This window comes from Nicotiana attenuata, unplaced genomic scaffold (assembly GCF_001879085.1).
Source record: "Nicotiana attenuata strain UT unplaced genomic scaffold, NIATTr2, whole genome shotgun sequence".
NCBI classification, from domain to species: domain Eukaryota; kingdom Viridiplantae; phylum Streptophyta; class Magnoliopsida; order Solanales; family Solanaceae; genus Nicotiana; species Nicotiana attenuata.
Genome location: NW_017671119.1, coordinates 118,154 through 133,096, shown reverse-complemented (window position 1 = coordinate 133,096; position 14,943 = coordinate 118,154). Strand labels below are relative to the sequence as shown.

Here is a 14,943-nt window from a genome sequence, read left to right as displayed (position 1 = left end):
GTTGTCTTGATTTATCCACTAGAGAAATTGTTGAATTTCTGTAAATTTCGTTTGAGGAATCTACCAACGATAGGCAGATAAATAGACTCATTTCTGCTGCTAAACAAAAGCAAATGATTGTTCTATAACTTGCACCCTCTGGTTTATGCAAGTACTAGTCCTCTCACTACCAATCAGCATACATCATCTGCCTAGGTCTTAACTTAAACTCCACTTGAATAATATGGAAACCAAAAGAACATATATATCAAAAGTACTAGTACAAAATGGAGAGGAGATGCCCGAGCAAAATGGCATATGCATATATGTGGTAGCTCAGTCATTCACAAACATGTCATTAAGCAACAATCCACTAACATTATGATGATAACTTCTAATACAATCAAAGAATATATGCTGTCAAATGATGACCAAGGAGCAACTACTATCACTGTAATCTAACCCGTGAATTGCACTATTTTACAAGAATGACTGGCACCCAATCTCATCGAACCCACGATACAGATTCAATTTCATCTCTAGCTTTCTTGTATAATTCAAGCCTCTTAGCACATTGCACTCTTTTCTCCATCAAAGCCGGGTCTTCATCTAACAATTCTGCAAGTGCCTTGCCCTGAAAATTTCCCGAAAATTATTAGCACTACCTTGGACATTAAAAGGATGATCAAAATAAAAGTTGTATCTGACACCCCCTTAGAATTGTAACTAGTTCAGATTGGAAAATATGAATGAGATAATAAAAGAACTTAGTTTATTGATTGCAGATACAAGACTTTTGGAAAAGTAAATGTTGCAGCCATTATCACTTGAACAGACTGAACTCTAATGTTACCCCGCCTAGCTTCTTATTCTGCAGAAGATTTATTTTAATTTTTAACACCTATAACTCAGATGTATTCTCTTGCCAAAGAGAAGAAAAAGAAGATTCAAGAACGTCAAGAATTTCAAGTTGGCAATTACTATGATATGCTTGACCCACGTCAGTCACTGATTTTTTAGTTCGAAGCACAAAGCTACCGACAGTAACTTTAATCTTCAGACAACAGAGCAAAACTTACATCAACACTTGCATCACCATTCTAAAGCTACTCGTGTCAGTGTATCCAGCACATTAAACGACTAGTTTTTACTATATTGCGTATTCAAATTAAGCTAAACAAAAGTAAAAGAGTTTCATCCGAAAGAACATAAACCATAATTTGAAGTATCATGTATCAAACTACGCCAAATATAAATACCAATCAGAGGCGAAGAAACTACCTCTTTCTTCCCAATTTGAATGTAGAAGTGATTTAGTAGAGATTGTTTGGCCTCCTTAACTTGGCAATAAACCACTGCTTTAGGGATAGTGTTTCTCAGCGTATCGGTCACCATATTTACATAAGATGATACATTGGAACCAATCCTCCTAAAGTGACCCTCTGCATACCGGTCTACAGCAGGAGTAGCTGCTGGATTTCCCCCTTTAGTCGTTGCTGGATTCCCCCCTTTCTCCACTTCCTGAGGAAGTTTTCTGAAGAAATCCACTGTCAGATAAGAGGATTCCATGTCCACCAGTCTTAAGACTGTCTTTCTACCTTCATCACGAAATTTTTCCAAGGCTTCATACGAGGCCACAGCTATTGCAGATTGCAAACTGGGAAACCGCTTCAACTCCTGCTCCATCAACATATTAGAGAAGAGAGAAGGAGAGGAGGAGGCTTGGAAGGGGAGGAGGAAGGATAGAGCTTAACCCTGACTGTAGGGTCAACATTACCTGACATTCTCCGACTGAGTTCCTCACAAGTTCCTTTAAGACAAAGTGAACCTAATAAATGAATCCTTGGTCAGTTATTCATTGACTTAATACTGTCTCAAGAAGAAGCATGTATATCAGTTGACTCCAATAGACTTCAAAATAAGTACTTACAGCATCTACTGAGGCTTCAGCTGGCCCTCTAAAATAATTTAGTGCTCCCTCAATAAGCCGTCTATAACCTTGCTCAGGTGCAATCAAATGAGGCTGATATCCATCTGCCTCTGAGACAACTTTTCTCACATTTTGTATTGAAAGATGCCGGTCAAATGGGAGTTTTCTTAAAGCAGCGGGAAGCTGATTGTCAAAAACTCCATAAATTCGATCACCTCCCGGTCGGCTGAAAGGAAAAAAAATCTCAAATAAATGAAATTAGGTATATCATTTAGCTGAATCTCATGTACATTCATAACTGAAAATGTACAATTGCGCATTAAAGGAGTATCTCCAAATAAGCTTTCTCCCTTGTGCATTATGGTAATCTACTTGAGCTCCTTTCCATTGTTGTAGTTTCTTCCCCAATTTGAACTTACAGGTTCCATAAGTTGCATTTGATTTTGTTTTCACTTTCTAATGCCCGCTTAAAAAACAATTTCTTTCTACTCTCTGATAGCTACCAAAAATCTATCCACTTCTCTCTTTTGAATTATTTCTAACAATGAGTAAAGAGTACTTACATGTATCCATCTTTTTGACAGCTATTATATCTAAGCGTCATTCTGGAACTTAGCAAAAACATGTAAGCTTATACATCAATTCCCACCAACATATAAGGGGTGTGTGCCACATTAGAGCTAGTATCCACTAGTTTGCCCTCATTTTAAAGCAAGGATTAGAATGAGCGAAATGCCCAAGTCTTCTTTCTCTTTTCTCGAGGAGTCTGGAAGAAAAACCATTCAGAAAAATCAAACTTCTTACAGAATATACTGTACCATCACTATTCTATAAAAGCCAAGGCATCCTTTACCTCTTACCCTTTTAGAAAGGGCGAGCACCCTCAAACGAAAACTGTATGTGTACACTGTCTGGGTTTACATTCATCTTCAACAGACCAATAATCCAAATTTTCATCAGTCTTTTTATTTAACTAGAGGACTAGGCTTTCAAAGACCCCAAAACCAAGTCAAAAGTCTGTTAGCCTAGTTCGGATGGCCCAGGCAAATATGGGAAAACAGAATAACAGTGATAGTAAGATGGACCAAGGAAGAAGCATAAACAATGAGTTAAAAGAATATACAAACTGTTTTCTATGTAGAATAATAGACAGAAGGTTTGTCCACAAATCTTAATGATGTTGTGTGCTGCTCCACTCACAGAGCTCGCCATTTCTTTCATTCTTGTCTTGACATTTTAATTAGTAAATGTTACAGGATTTTAACAGAAGTTACAACATGTTATTAGAACGTGGTCTGTTAAGGTCCAAGCATTATTGAAAGTTAATAAACACTGATTTAAAGGTAAACAATACATTCTGAATAAACTAGTAAAGGGCATAGACAGATGACATTTTTACAATTACAGATTATTTTCCGAGAAGACATCCTTTTATGTATTTGCCAAGAAATGCTATAGCAAGCTATATAGTTGAACTAGTTCCATGAATGAGAACATGATTACGTCACATGAACAATTTTAACCCACAAAACCCAAGGCAAGTGCAAGTTTGAATTCCTCAGATATACCAAAGTTACCTGATTACAAATCAAAGTAAGGGAAAAGGATAAGTGATGCACATACCCTCCATCCAGATGCTCCTTAAATATCTTGTCAAAAGCACGGCAAAGTTCCAAGATAGTATACAATTGTGCCTGAAATGGAGCAGTGAAGTTACTGAGTATATATTCTCTCAACGAACAACAACGACAGCAATATAAAATGAAGCTTACCCCTGCATCAACAGCAATAGGCCTCCCAAGGTGGTCCATCTCAGATTCAAGTTCATCTATGCTTTTATTAATAACTGAGATGATGCCCGGTATTTTAGCTCTAATTACAGACTCCAAGTGCTGAAACAGAAGCACCTCAAATGTTAGCTCTATGTTAATTTATTTAGGACACTTTTTTCCATAGACAGCACTAAATGTATACCTTTGAGAGAAGTTTTGCAAGATATTCTGAACCCATTTTACTAGCCAGATGGCCATAGTCAGGACTGCTTGCAAAATATTCACGCTCTTTCCTTCTCGCATAGATCATGTCCACATTTTTATTTATATCAGCTTGTGAACGATTCACGATTCCAACCCAAGGATGTTGCAAACGATAAGCCCTTCCTTCTAGAACCTTAGATTAGAAAAAAAATAATAATAATTCAAATACTTTCATAAGCGATAAGACTGTCCTAACTAAATTAGAGAGGATATGAGGGAACCAGGGGGACAGGGAGGAAACAACAATACTTCACAGTTAAGCTATTCCGAATTCACCCAATTATATATGCTTGAATTGTATGAAGATAAACTCAATCGATGATAACCGTCAAAATACATCATGTGGGTTTAGTACTCTCAAAGTGGGTTTCGGACTGTAGAAGAACTCACATCTAATGCATTAGTCCCTTTATCCATCAAATCAAGCTTAGTCAGCACGCCAAATGTCCGTTCTCCTGCATGAGTCGCAATTTAACTCTTTAAGGATGATTATCACAAGGGTAGACATTAAACAATTACAAACTCCAAGTTGTTACATCCCAGGAGTATATACCTGTGGGATCTACTTCCCTCGAAAGTTTTATAGCATCTGACGTAGCAATATCCTGATTCGCAGGAGAAATTGCTAGTATGATGCAGTTGGGCTGCATATCAAAGAAAATGTTAAGAACATCAGATGATTAAACTGATACCACTTTAGCCATCAGATATAGCAGCATGAAAAAGCCAAATGTGCACGATCTATGCAAGAAGAACTAGCAAAAAACGTGAAACAAACTCTTGAACTATTCACAATGATGAACATACTGATAAGACAATTTGCCAAATTCACAACTAGGACTTAACGAAAGATAAATGCAGCAAGCCAGCATAAAGTTTTACCAGCTCATTATCGTCAACTTATGGAAATATTAGTTTCGCAATATTTTAGCAGTTTGATATTGACAAAATATATGTATAGAAAGGCTTTGATCAATTGACAAAAAATTATTTTTTTATTATCTGATATGAAGGGATTGTTGATGTATGCTCTCCAAGAAAGCTCTGTGATACAAAATTATGAAGGATTCCAACTCGATAGATCAGTTTATTGTTTGCTTAACTCCATTTCAGGTGCTGGAAATATTCTAATTTCTTTTAAATATCCTAGTCTGTCTTCACTTGTTCATAACCCCTGTTTCTATATTTGGCTAACGAAATAGGGAATCCTCGACTTCAATATTATAAACACGGGAAGAACTCCAGTCGTCATTCCATCTTTTGATATCCTTCTAGCTTTTGAAACAGATTTGGAGACCAAAGTCTTAGTTAAAAACACATGTAAATCTTTTTTCCTTCAAGACAAAAGCACCTGAAATCTCTAAATTGCCTGTGGTTAGCTACTAGTTGTGCCATCTTGTATTTTTCTTAATACTTGAAAAGAAAACTCTTCCTTCTCAATGGTAAAAAGAATATTAGAGCAACAGCAGAAAGCGAAAAAGTGCGTCATTACCTTTGCAACGTAAGATTGAACCATGTCTTCAATGTCTTTGACAACACTCTCAGGCTGCTCCTCTGCAGTAAAAAATTTGTATTATTGAGGAAACTCAGATAAATATGAATATGCACAAGTAGGAGAAAAAGTACAGTACATACCAACAGCAACTTTGGTCAAACCAGGTAAATCGATCAGGGTTAAGTTGACCACTGCCAGTGCATAACATCAAGCAAGAAATATCAGTATGAGAAAGAAAGTTGTTTTGTCTATTAGGGAGTCAGACCACCAAAAGCAACGTGATACAAGAACATAATTTCGGGAAATACTGAAACAGCAATTCCAACTAAACATTTTCAAAGCTCATATAATCATAAAGTTACTTTTGGAAGTTCCAATTAGTTCCTTAAAAGATCTGAAACATTAACAGAGAGCATACCATTTGGGGAATATATGCTCAAGTGTATAGGAACAGGAGAAATCTGCTTTGTTTTCCCTGTGACTCTGTCAGTTTCATCCTGAATCTCCCTGCGTACGAGGGCTGTAAAAGCAAAGAACATATGAAAATCACATCTTTTGCACCAGCATCCAGTAACTAAGAGCACTTCGCATACACATACAGACACATAACAAGACAGAAAGAACAGTGAAAGAAAGAACTGTAGAGCAATATCTGAGGCGCTGAATCATTAATCATATAATGACACATTGACACTTTTTGATAAGGTAATGCCACATTGACACTTAACATATACCAACATCATCATCGTTGGTAATTTGAACGATATATGGATTTTACCTGTTTACTTCATCATTCACCAATTTTGAAGTTGAAACAGAAAAATAAAACTTAAAAGCACGCCACAAATTCTTTCTCTTTTCTTTTGGGAAAAGGGGGGGGGGGGGGGGGAGTAATTGAAAATAAGGCCTCAAGAAGATAAAATAACGGATATCATTTCACATACTGAAGTCTGTAAACCGTCTCCTTGGAAGGTGACCGAATTCTGCATATTCCTGCTGCCCTTCCTCTGTCTTGTGAAGCTGCAGTACTAAAGGTCTCCTTGTAACAATCCCTGCAAAACTACTAATAAATGAGTATACCATTGATTCACCAATGTGATGCAAACAGGACATATATTGTATTTCAAGAAGATTACTCAAAAATATTGCATCCGTCCTTTTTATCCATCACTTCAGCCAATAAATTTTGGTCCACAATATTTGTCAATCTAGAAAACCAAGAAGGCATCAACTATTTTTTAATGCCGCACTTATTAATCCAAGAAGGCATAGTGTCATTAATTACTCAATCAAGGAAAGGGCCAGCCTAGTACACTAAGCTACCGCCATGGCTAGGGTCTGGGAAATGCAACCCATATTGGGTTCTATGTATGTAACCCTTCCTTGCATTTTTGCAAGAGGCTTGAACCCGTGACCTCCTCGTCGCACGAAGACAAATTTTAGCATTGCGTCAGGCTCCCCTTCTACTCATTTAAGGAAAAATAAGGGTGATTGAGTTAAATAACCTTTATGATTAATTTTCTTACTGGGTATGCTAAAACACTGATCATCAATAATATAACAAAATTGAATTGATCCAAAATGGCGTTACCTGATCCTCGTGGAAGAAAATCTCGTCCCACTATACTTTCCAACACAGATGACTTTCCTGAACTCTGAAATTTATCACATAACAAGGTGAGTAAAGATGCTTTACTCCAAAAATACCACTCCTTCAATGAGTGCCAAAGTTAAAGTTGTATCAATTATGTACTGTATTCCACTTTGCGTCGCACAATTACTATTTGTAGAGTCAAATACTTATTCTTTAACCACGGTTTTCTTAAATACTTTTTAAATATTTTGAACTGTTAACTACTGCGACTAATCATACTTGTTTGAAATGTCCGAATTCACACCAAAATAGGTAGTTTGACCCTAGTATTCTGAATCATGTCACGTAAAGTGGAAGGGGAGGAGTCTAAAATTAGTAACGGTGAATTTTAATTTAAAATATCATGATCAAAGTGTAAGAAAATTGAGGCACCTGACCACCGACGACGGCAACAGAGGGAAGTTCATCCCAAAGAGAAGAGAAAGAGTTATCGCCGCCGCCATAATCACCAAGAGCAGTACATGCCATCTGAATTCTGTTCACTAAACCTATTAAGCTCTCCATCGTCGTCATCTTTCTTCTGTTTTTCGCTCTGTACAGGACCCTAAGCTAAGGTCTAAAAATGAACAAAGATAGCTTGTGAATTAAGTTTTTCTGGAGAGAAGAGAAAGAAAAGCTGGCTATATGGACTTGAAAGGACGCGAAGTGAAACAGAGAGAGAAAAGTCGTGAAGTTGGACTGGTTTATTTGTTTGTTCCTTCAAATAAGCGGAAGGTTCGATGATATGTCGCGCCACTTAGATATATATATATGTCCTTCACAAACGATATTTACAAAGACAAGAATTTTACTTAAAATTTTAGACTCCCTCATTTTCAATTTATGCGGTGTTGTTTGATTGAAGTTAAACACATAATTTAAAAAAAAAAAAAAAACTTATGATCTATAAATTATTAATATTTATGTATATAAATTATTTTTAAAAAAATATGAGAATTTTAAAATGAAGTTGTTTGTATAACTTAAAAAGTAACAACATTATATATATATATATATATATATATATATATATATATATATATATATATATATATATATTGCAAACATATGGAGCATAGTTAAGTTATAACTTATAAGTAATATGCATTTTTTTTATTTAGTACTCAAGGTATGGTATAACATTGAAGTGAGATTATAATGAGAGATTGGAGATTAAATTTGCTTGGTGATTTCTTATTATCTGTCTAAACCTTGTTGGGTTGAGTTATTCGGATCTTATACTAGTAAAGATTGAAAATATCTAAGTAGGATAGATAAGATATGTGCGATCTAACCTAAGTATCACTGTCTTAATCTTGATGGTAACCACTCGACCGTTATTTTGAGTAATAGCATTGCATTTTATTTTGTGATTAGAGATTTCGAGCGGCTTCATATTGTGTACTATGACTTGCATGTATGGTTGGTTTTGATTTTCGAGTGGTTCGGAATTGATTTGATAGAGTGATTCTCAATTTGGAAGCTTTAAGTTGGAAGAGTTGACCAAAGTTTGACTTTTAAGTAAACAACTTCGAAATCGAGATTTGATGATTTCAATAGGTTTGTATGGTGATTTTGTACTCGGACATATGTCCGGATTTGAATTTGAATGTTCGTAGGAGGTTTTGACTATATTTGTCGGAAGTTGCCAATTTGAAGAATTTGAGAGTTCATATGTTTGACCAGGAGTTAACTTCAGTATTATCAGACTCCCATTATGATTTTGAGACCTTGGATAGGTTCATTTGGCTTATTGGAACTTGTGTGAAAATTTTGGTTGTGATCTGGAATGTCTAAATGTGAATCGGACGCGTTTGACGAAGTTGTAATATTGGAAAGTTAAGAGAATGATTTCGATCTTTCGCTCTTGATTTTGATGTTATTGTGGTGTTCTGAGCCTTTGGATAATGTATTTGGACTCGTTGGTGTCCGGAGGGGTTGGGTATGTTTCGGGGTAGTTCCGGACCATTTTGGAGTGGTTGAGCATTTCTGGTACTAGTTCTTCGCACATGCGGTATTTGGCACGCAAGTGTGGAGCCGCACCTACGTTGGTTATGTGCGCATATGCACTTAGGAATGGCACTGTAAATGGCCGTATCTGCTAGGATGTTGCCCAGATGCGGAGTCGCGGAAGTGGTATTTTGGTTCGCATATGCAAGGGTGGATATGGCCAGTGGTCCGTGCATGTGCACAGGGTAGGCCACACCTGTGACTTCGCAAATGCGGAGTATGTGCCGCAGAAGCGATGGAAGGCTGAGGTGAGGCAGCTTGCAGAAGCAAGATTTTGGCCGTATATGCGATTTCGCAGAAGCAGATGTTTCTGTCGCATGTGCAACACTGCTTGACAACATGTTATATTTCGAGGATTTGTTCATTCTTCATTATTTTGAGTTTTTGAGCTCAGTAAGAGATAATTTTGGAGGAGATTTTTACTATTACTTTGTGGGTACGTAATTTCTACTTGGATTTGATTATATATCTCATTTTCCCGTGGAATCATACACTAAGAATATGGAATTTTGAAGCAAAATTTATGGTTTTTACCTACATTTTAGGAGAGCATATTTTGGAAATTTAGGTACCTATTTGGACTCGATTTTAGAGTCAATCACATATTTGGACTCGAATCATATATTTGGACTCGAAAGGTTATGGGAGATATGGTATTGGTTCCGGAATTCGGATACGCGAGCTCGGGTTTGCATTTGTTGACTTTTGGAAATTTTTCAAAGATTAAAGCTTTATGGATTGGGATCTCTTCCTATAGTATTGTTTGACTTCCTTAGTTGATGATTGGCTCAGATTTGTGTGATTGAAGGGCTAGAGCGGGGTTTCTATGCGATTTGCTGAAGGTTATCCCAAATGAGGTAAGTATCTTGCCTAATCTTGTTGAGAGAATAAACCTTAGGAGATGGCCTTATTTGTCTAATTGGAATGTGTGAAAAGCGACGTATATGCGAGGAAGCTAGTATATATATGGGTGCTATATATGATTTATGATTGGAGTAGTCTTTAGGCTATACCATGCCTTTTTTTAGATATTGTGCTTCCTGCTATTATGCCTATTATGTTTATACGATTACGTGAACCTCTTGAATCATGCTAGAGATCATATGTAGGTGTTGATTTCTTGTTTGAGCATGATTTTTGCTATTATATGGCGTATCCGCCTGATCTGAGTTGTAGTTGTACACTTCGCACATGCATACACTTTATCATGCTATTTTCCTCGGTCCATGAGTATGTGATTTGATATCCGTTATTCGTATACATGTGTTCTTATATATGCTTTCCGTATGATGGACTAGATTGACAGTACGTGAGTGGTCTGTGCGGGTTGAGTTATTATGGCACGTGAGTTGTCCGTGTGGTTATTATGATTATTGCACATGAGTTTTTTGTACAACGTGTAGATAAGGATCTATCCCTCTAGGGTCACCCTCTCATGTTTCTCTCTTGACGGTGTACACACAGATTGTGAGAAAGCGATGGGTTTCTGGTTGATGTGGATTATGGAACTGATCAGTGGTTGGATTTTGCATCTCTTCTCTATTTGCAAACTCCTTAGATATATAGATGATTCTTACTACATATATTCCTATATGCTAGCTTCGAAACGTATACATGTCTTTTATGCATATCTTTTCTTATGTTGCTTTACTTGGTAAAATGATTCATCATACATATCTTCTCTATATATTAATCCATATAACTTGACTTGTTTATTCATGCATATCTTCTCTATATGCACATGTTGATGGATTATTTGATATTTTATGCATATCTTCTACATATGTAATCGTTGACATGTTATTTGGGCTCCAGATGCACTTCCTTTTTATATGCTGAACTGTAGTCGTTTATGATACTAGGGCATATCATCTCTATATGCACCAATGGTCTTACCAGTGGTTCAGGTTTAGATTTCAATACTGTTGTTGGGTATATGCATATGTTATTTGAGCTGTACAGATTATGTAAAGTGAGTATTCTTGACCTAAAACCTCGTCACTACTTCACCGAGGTTAGTCAGGATACTTATTGAGTACATAGGGACAGTTATACTCATACTATACTTCTGCACCTTGCATGCAAATCTTGGAACTGAGCTGCAGTGGATGACAAAGGCCAACAATGAAGTTGTACCAGCGATCCAAATTCAAGCTACCGCTTTTTCATAATAGTTTAGGACTCATATTTCTGTTTATGTAAACTTTAAACAGATGTTGTACTAGTTTTTTAATGAACTGGAGTTGTATTATTAATCTTAGTAGCTCATGACTTGTATTATCAGTCCTTGAGATATTGTATGGAGTTCAACCATTTTATTTATTAATTATTGATGATCTTTCATTCAAGTTGTGTCATTACTTTTTGTCTTACCTAGCAGGTTGGGTTAGGTGCCATTACGACTTGGTGGGATTTTGGGTCGTGACAAATTGGTATCAAAGCTCTAGGTTCATAAGTTTTACGATTCATGAGAAATTATCTAGTAGAGTCTTGCGGATCGGTATGATAACATCCATACTTGTTTTTGAGAGGCTACAGGGCATCTAGGAAACTTCACCTTCTTTTTTTCCTTATCGTGCGGCCTTGATTAAGTTTGAAGCTTGTATCTTCGATTTATTTTCATTTACTCGTATGTGATATTGAGCACTCGATATTAGTTGTGCACTGATGGCTTGTGATGTCGTGGGTGAGGTGTGAGATGTATTTCTGTGTTGTGAAGGTAGGCCGGTGTGGAGTACTTGAGACCAGGTTTAGGCCGCAGTTTGGACTCGGCAGATTCAATTTTGTGAGTATGTGCTTTTGGACATGTCTATAGAAACCTCAAAAGAATCATAGAGCCTTAAATCTTCTCACATGAGATAATTCACCCGCTTAGCCTCAAACCGACATCTCTCTATGACCCTACCATGGTCACAACCACTATGAAATCAATTAATGTTTCCGGGTCTACACTCGTCAACAAGATATAAGAAGCTACTTCTTTCCATAAATGAACAACTGAAAAATCCATCAACACACTTACAACTCAAAATTGCATTACATATCCAGATAATAATCAAGCACCCATATTCTCTTTGCATCTCAAGAAAATCCTCCATAGTCCTTAATCACATGATACTCATCACACAGCTATCTTGAAACTCACTGAGCCATCAATCCCACTCCTAGGGACACTGTGGATATCATAATTAACAAAGAAATAAAATACAAAGAAACAAGTTTCACCCGCATGCTTTAACCCAATAACAACGTATAAGTACCCGTCACCTCATATATACATTGTTCCCACACATAAAACACATAGCAAATAGACTAACAAGTCCTAATCCCCCAAGTCAAGATTAATCACGATACTTACCTTACTCCGTAACCAAATCAATACTCAACTGCGGCTTTTCCTCTAGAATTAGCCTCCAAACCAATCAAATCTAATCAAATCTAGTTCAAATAATTCAAAAAGCTTTAGAAACTACCTACGAGTGAAAAAGATTCAATCTTTAATGTTTTTGGAAAAATTCAACAAAAGTCAACTACGGGCCCGCTTGGTCAAAACCCGAGATTTGAACCAAAACCCGTTTGCCCATTCACCCCTGAGCCCGATTATGTGATTAGTTTCGAAATCCGACCTTCATTGAGGTCCGAATCTCAATTTCTCAAAATTCCCAATTTCTACCTAAATCTCTACTTTCTATCATGAAAAAGCATAGATTAAACTTAAAATAAATGGGTGTTTAGGGAAATGGAAGGAAACAAGTTAAAATCTACTAACCTATGAAGTTGGGATGAAAAAACTCTTCAAATCGCCTCTAGGCCGAGCTCAAACTTGAAAATGGTGAAAAATAGGATAAATCTCGACTTTGGGACCTTTTAATCACTGGGCGTCAGGCCTTCTTCACGTTCGCGAAGGGCCTGACACGATCCCGAAGAGCAGCGGCCCTAGTGGCATACGCGTTCACGAGAGGTTGCACGCGTACGCGATGGCATGTCCCCCCTGGCCTTCACGTTCACGAGCTTGGGCTCGCGTTCGCGTAGTACAACCCTTGCCTCCCCCAGTTCCTCACCTAGCCCATCGCGTTTGCGAGTAAAGGGTCGCATTCGCGAAGGGTAATCCCTCAGATGCTTAGCGCTCGCGGCCGCTTCGCCGCGTTCGCGTAGAAGAAAAACCACCCCAACCCAAGTTACCCTTCGCGATCGCGGGAGTAGCTTCGCAATCGCGAAGAACAAAACACCAGACATTAGCAACAGTGAAAAACCAGCAACCTTCTAAGTCCAAATCGATCCGTAGCCTATCCGAAACTCACCCGAACCCCTCGGGCTCCAAACCTGACATGCACACAAGTGTAATAACATTATACGAACTTGCATCGCACGATCAAAACACCAAAATAATACCTAGAACTACAAATCGGATATCAAAATGCATGAAATTTTTAAAGAAACTTATGAACTTTCAAATTCCCAACCGAACGTCCGAATCACGTCAAATCAACTTCGTCTTGCACCAAAATTTGCAGACAAGTCTTAAATAGTAAAATGAACCTATATCAAGTTCCGGAACCGAAATCGAACTCGGTAGCTATAAAGTCAACCTATGGTCAAACTTCGGAATTCTTTAAACCTCCAAATTACTAGTTTTCAACAAATCACGTCAAAACATGTTACGGACTTCCAAATTCAATTTAGGGCATACGCCCAAGTTCAAAATCACGGTACGGACCCACCTGGATCGTCAAAATACAGATCCGGATCCATTTACATGAGATATTGACCGCAATTAACTCAAATCATTTTTAAGGCTAAAATTCATATTTCCTTCAGTTTTTCACATAAATTTTTTTCGGAATAAGACACAAATTGCACACACAAATCGGAAAACGCTAAATGGAGCTAATCAAGATCTAGAAATACGAAAATAAAGGCTAAAACTCAAATGACCTATCAGGTCATCATATCGTAGCTTTGATACCATGTTGACAATCAAATTCACAGAAAATATGATAGAAATAAAATGAATTGAACCCTAGGTTGTAACCGCTTTTAGAGAGATAAATAATGGATCAAAAGATTGAGAAGATATTATTGCAAGAATGAGCAAAATTATCTAATACAATACTGTACAAGTCCCATATATACAATACAAAGTTGGACCGAATATAAAATAATTAGAGAAAACTACCCTCTATAGCCCCTCAAAATTTTAATAGCCCATGTATTGTCCTACTTACAAAAAATGGCCCTTCGGCCCAAACGTATTGCATATAGTAGCCGAAAGGAATAAACATGAAAACACAAGCGCCTGTAGCTCAGTGGACAGAGCGCCTGTTTCCTAAGCTGAAGGTCGTAGGTTCGACCCCTACCTGGCGCGATAGAGCAACCCTTTTTTGCCTTTTTAAATGTACTTCTGGATCTGATAAGTATTAGCTAACAATTGAATGAAATATGTAATGCAGGTCATATACGAAATGTCTATTTTGTATATTTTTTGTATAATAACAGTCTATTATTATATATTTTTTGTATAATAACAGTTTATTTTTGTATATTTTTTGTATAGTGACAGTCTATTTTATATATTTTTTGTATAGTAACAGTCTATTTTGTATAGGGACAGTCTATTTTGTATATATTGTATAGTGACAGTTAATTGTATATAAATTGTATAGTGGCAGTCTATTTAGTATATTTTTATATAATGATAGTCTATTTTGTACATATTTTGTATAATGACAGTCTATTTAGTATATTTTTTCTATAATGACATTCTTTTTTGTATATATTTTGTATAGTGACACTCTATTTGTATATAAATTGTATGGTGACAGTCTATTTGTATATAAATTGTATAGTGACAGTCTATTTT

General features: G+C 36.8%; 1 protein-coding gene and 1 non-coding gene across 2 annotated transcripts; one reads left to right on the top strand and one right to left on the bottom strand.

Moving 5' to 3' along the window:
• Positions 1-269: 269 nt before the first annotated feature.
• LOC109206039 (dynamin-related protein 1E-like) lies at positions 270-7,806 on the bottom strand. The gene is made up of 15 exons (XM_019368805.1): positions 7,467-7,806; positions 7,032-7,095; positions 6,385-6,492; positions 5,859-5,960; positions 5,581-5,631; positions 5,438-5,499; positions 4,499-4,589; positions 4,336-4,400; positions 3,884-4,078; positions 3,682-3,801; positions 3,533-3,603; positions 1,910-2,135; positions 1,757-1,807; positions 1,261-1,656; positions 270-613 (listed from the first exon to the last, which is right to left on the bottom strand). The coding sequence occupies exons 1-15, from the start codon at positions 7,605-7,607 to the stop codon at positions 485-487; spliced, it is 1,872 nt and encodes a 623-aa protein (XP_019224350.1). The 5' UTR covers positions 7,608-7,806; the 3' UTR covers positions 270-484.
• Positions 7,807-14,375: 6,569 nt separating this feature from the next.
• Positions 14,376-14,448, top strand: TRNAR-CCU. Its single transcript has one exon. It is a non-coding gene; the product is annotated as a tRNA-Arg (tRNA).
• Positions 14,449-14,943: the final 495 nt, after the last annotated feature.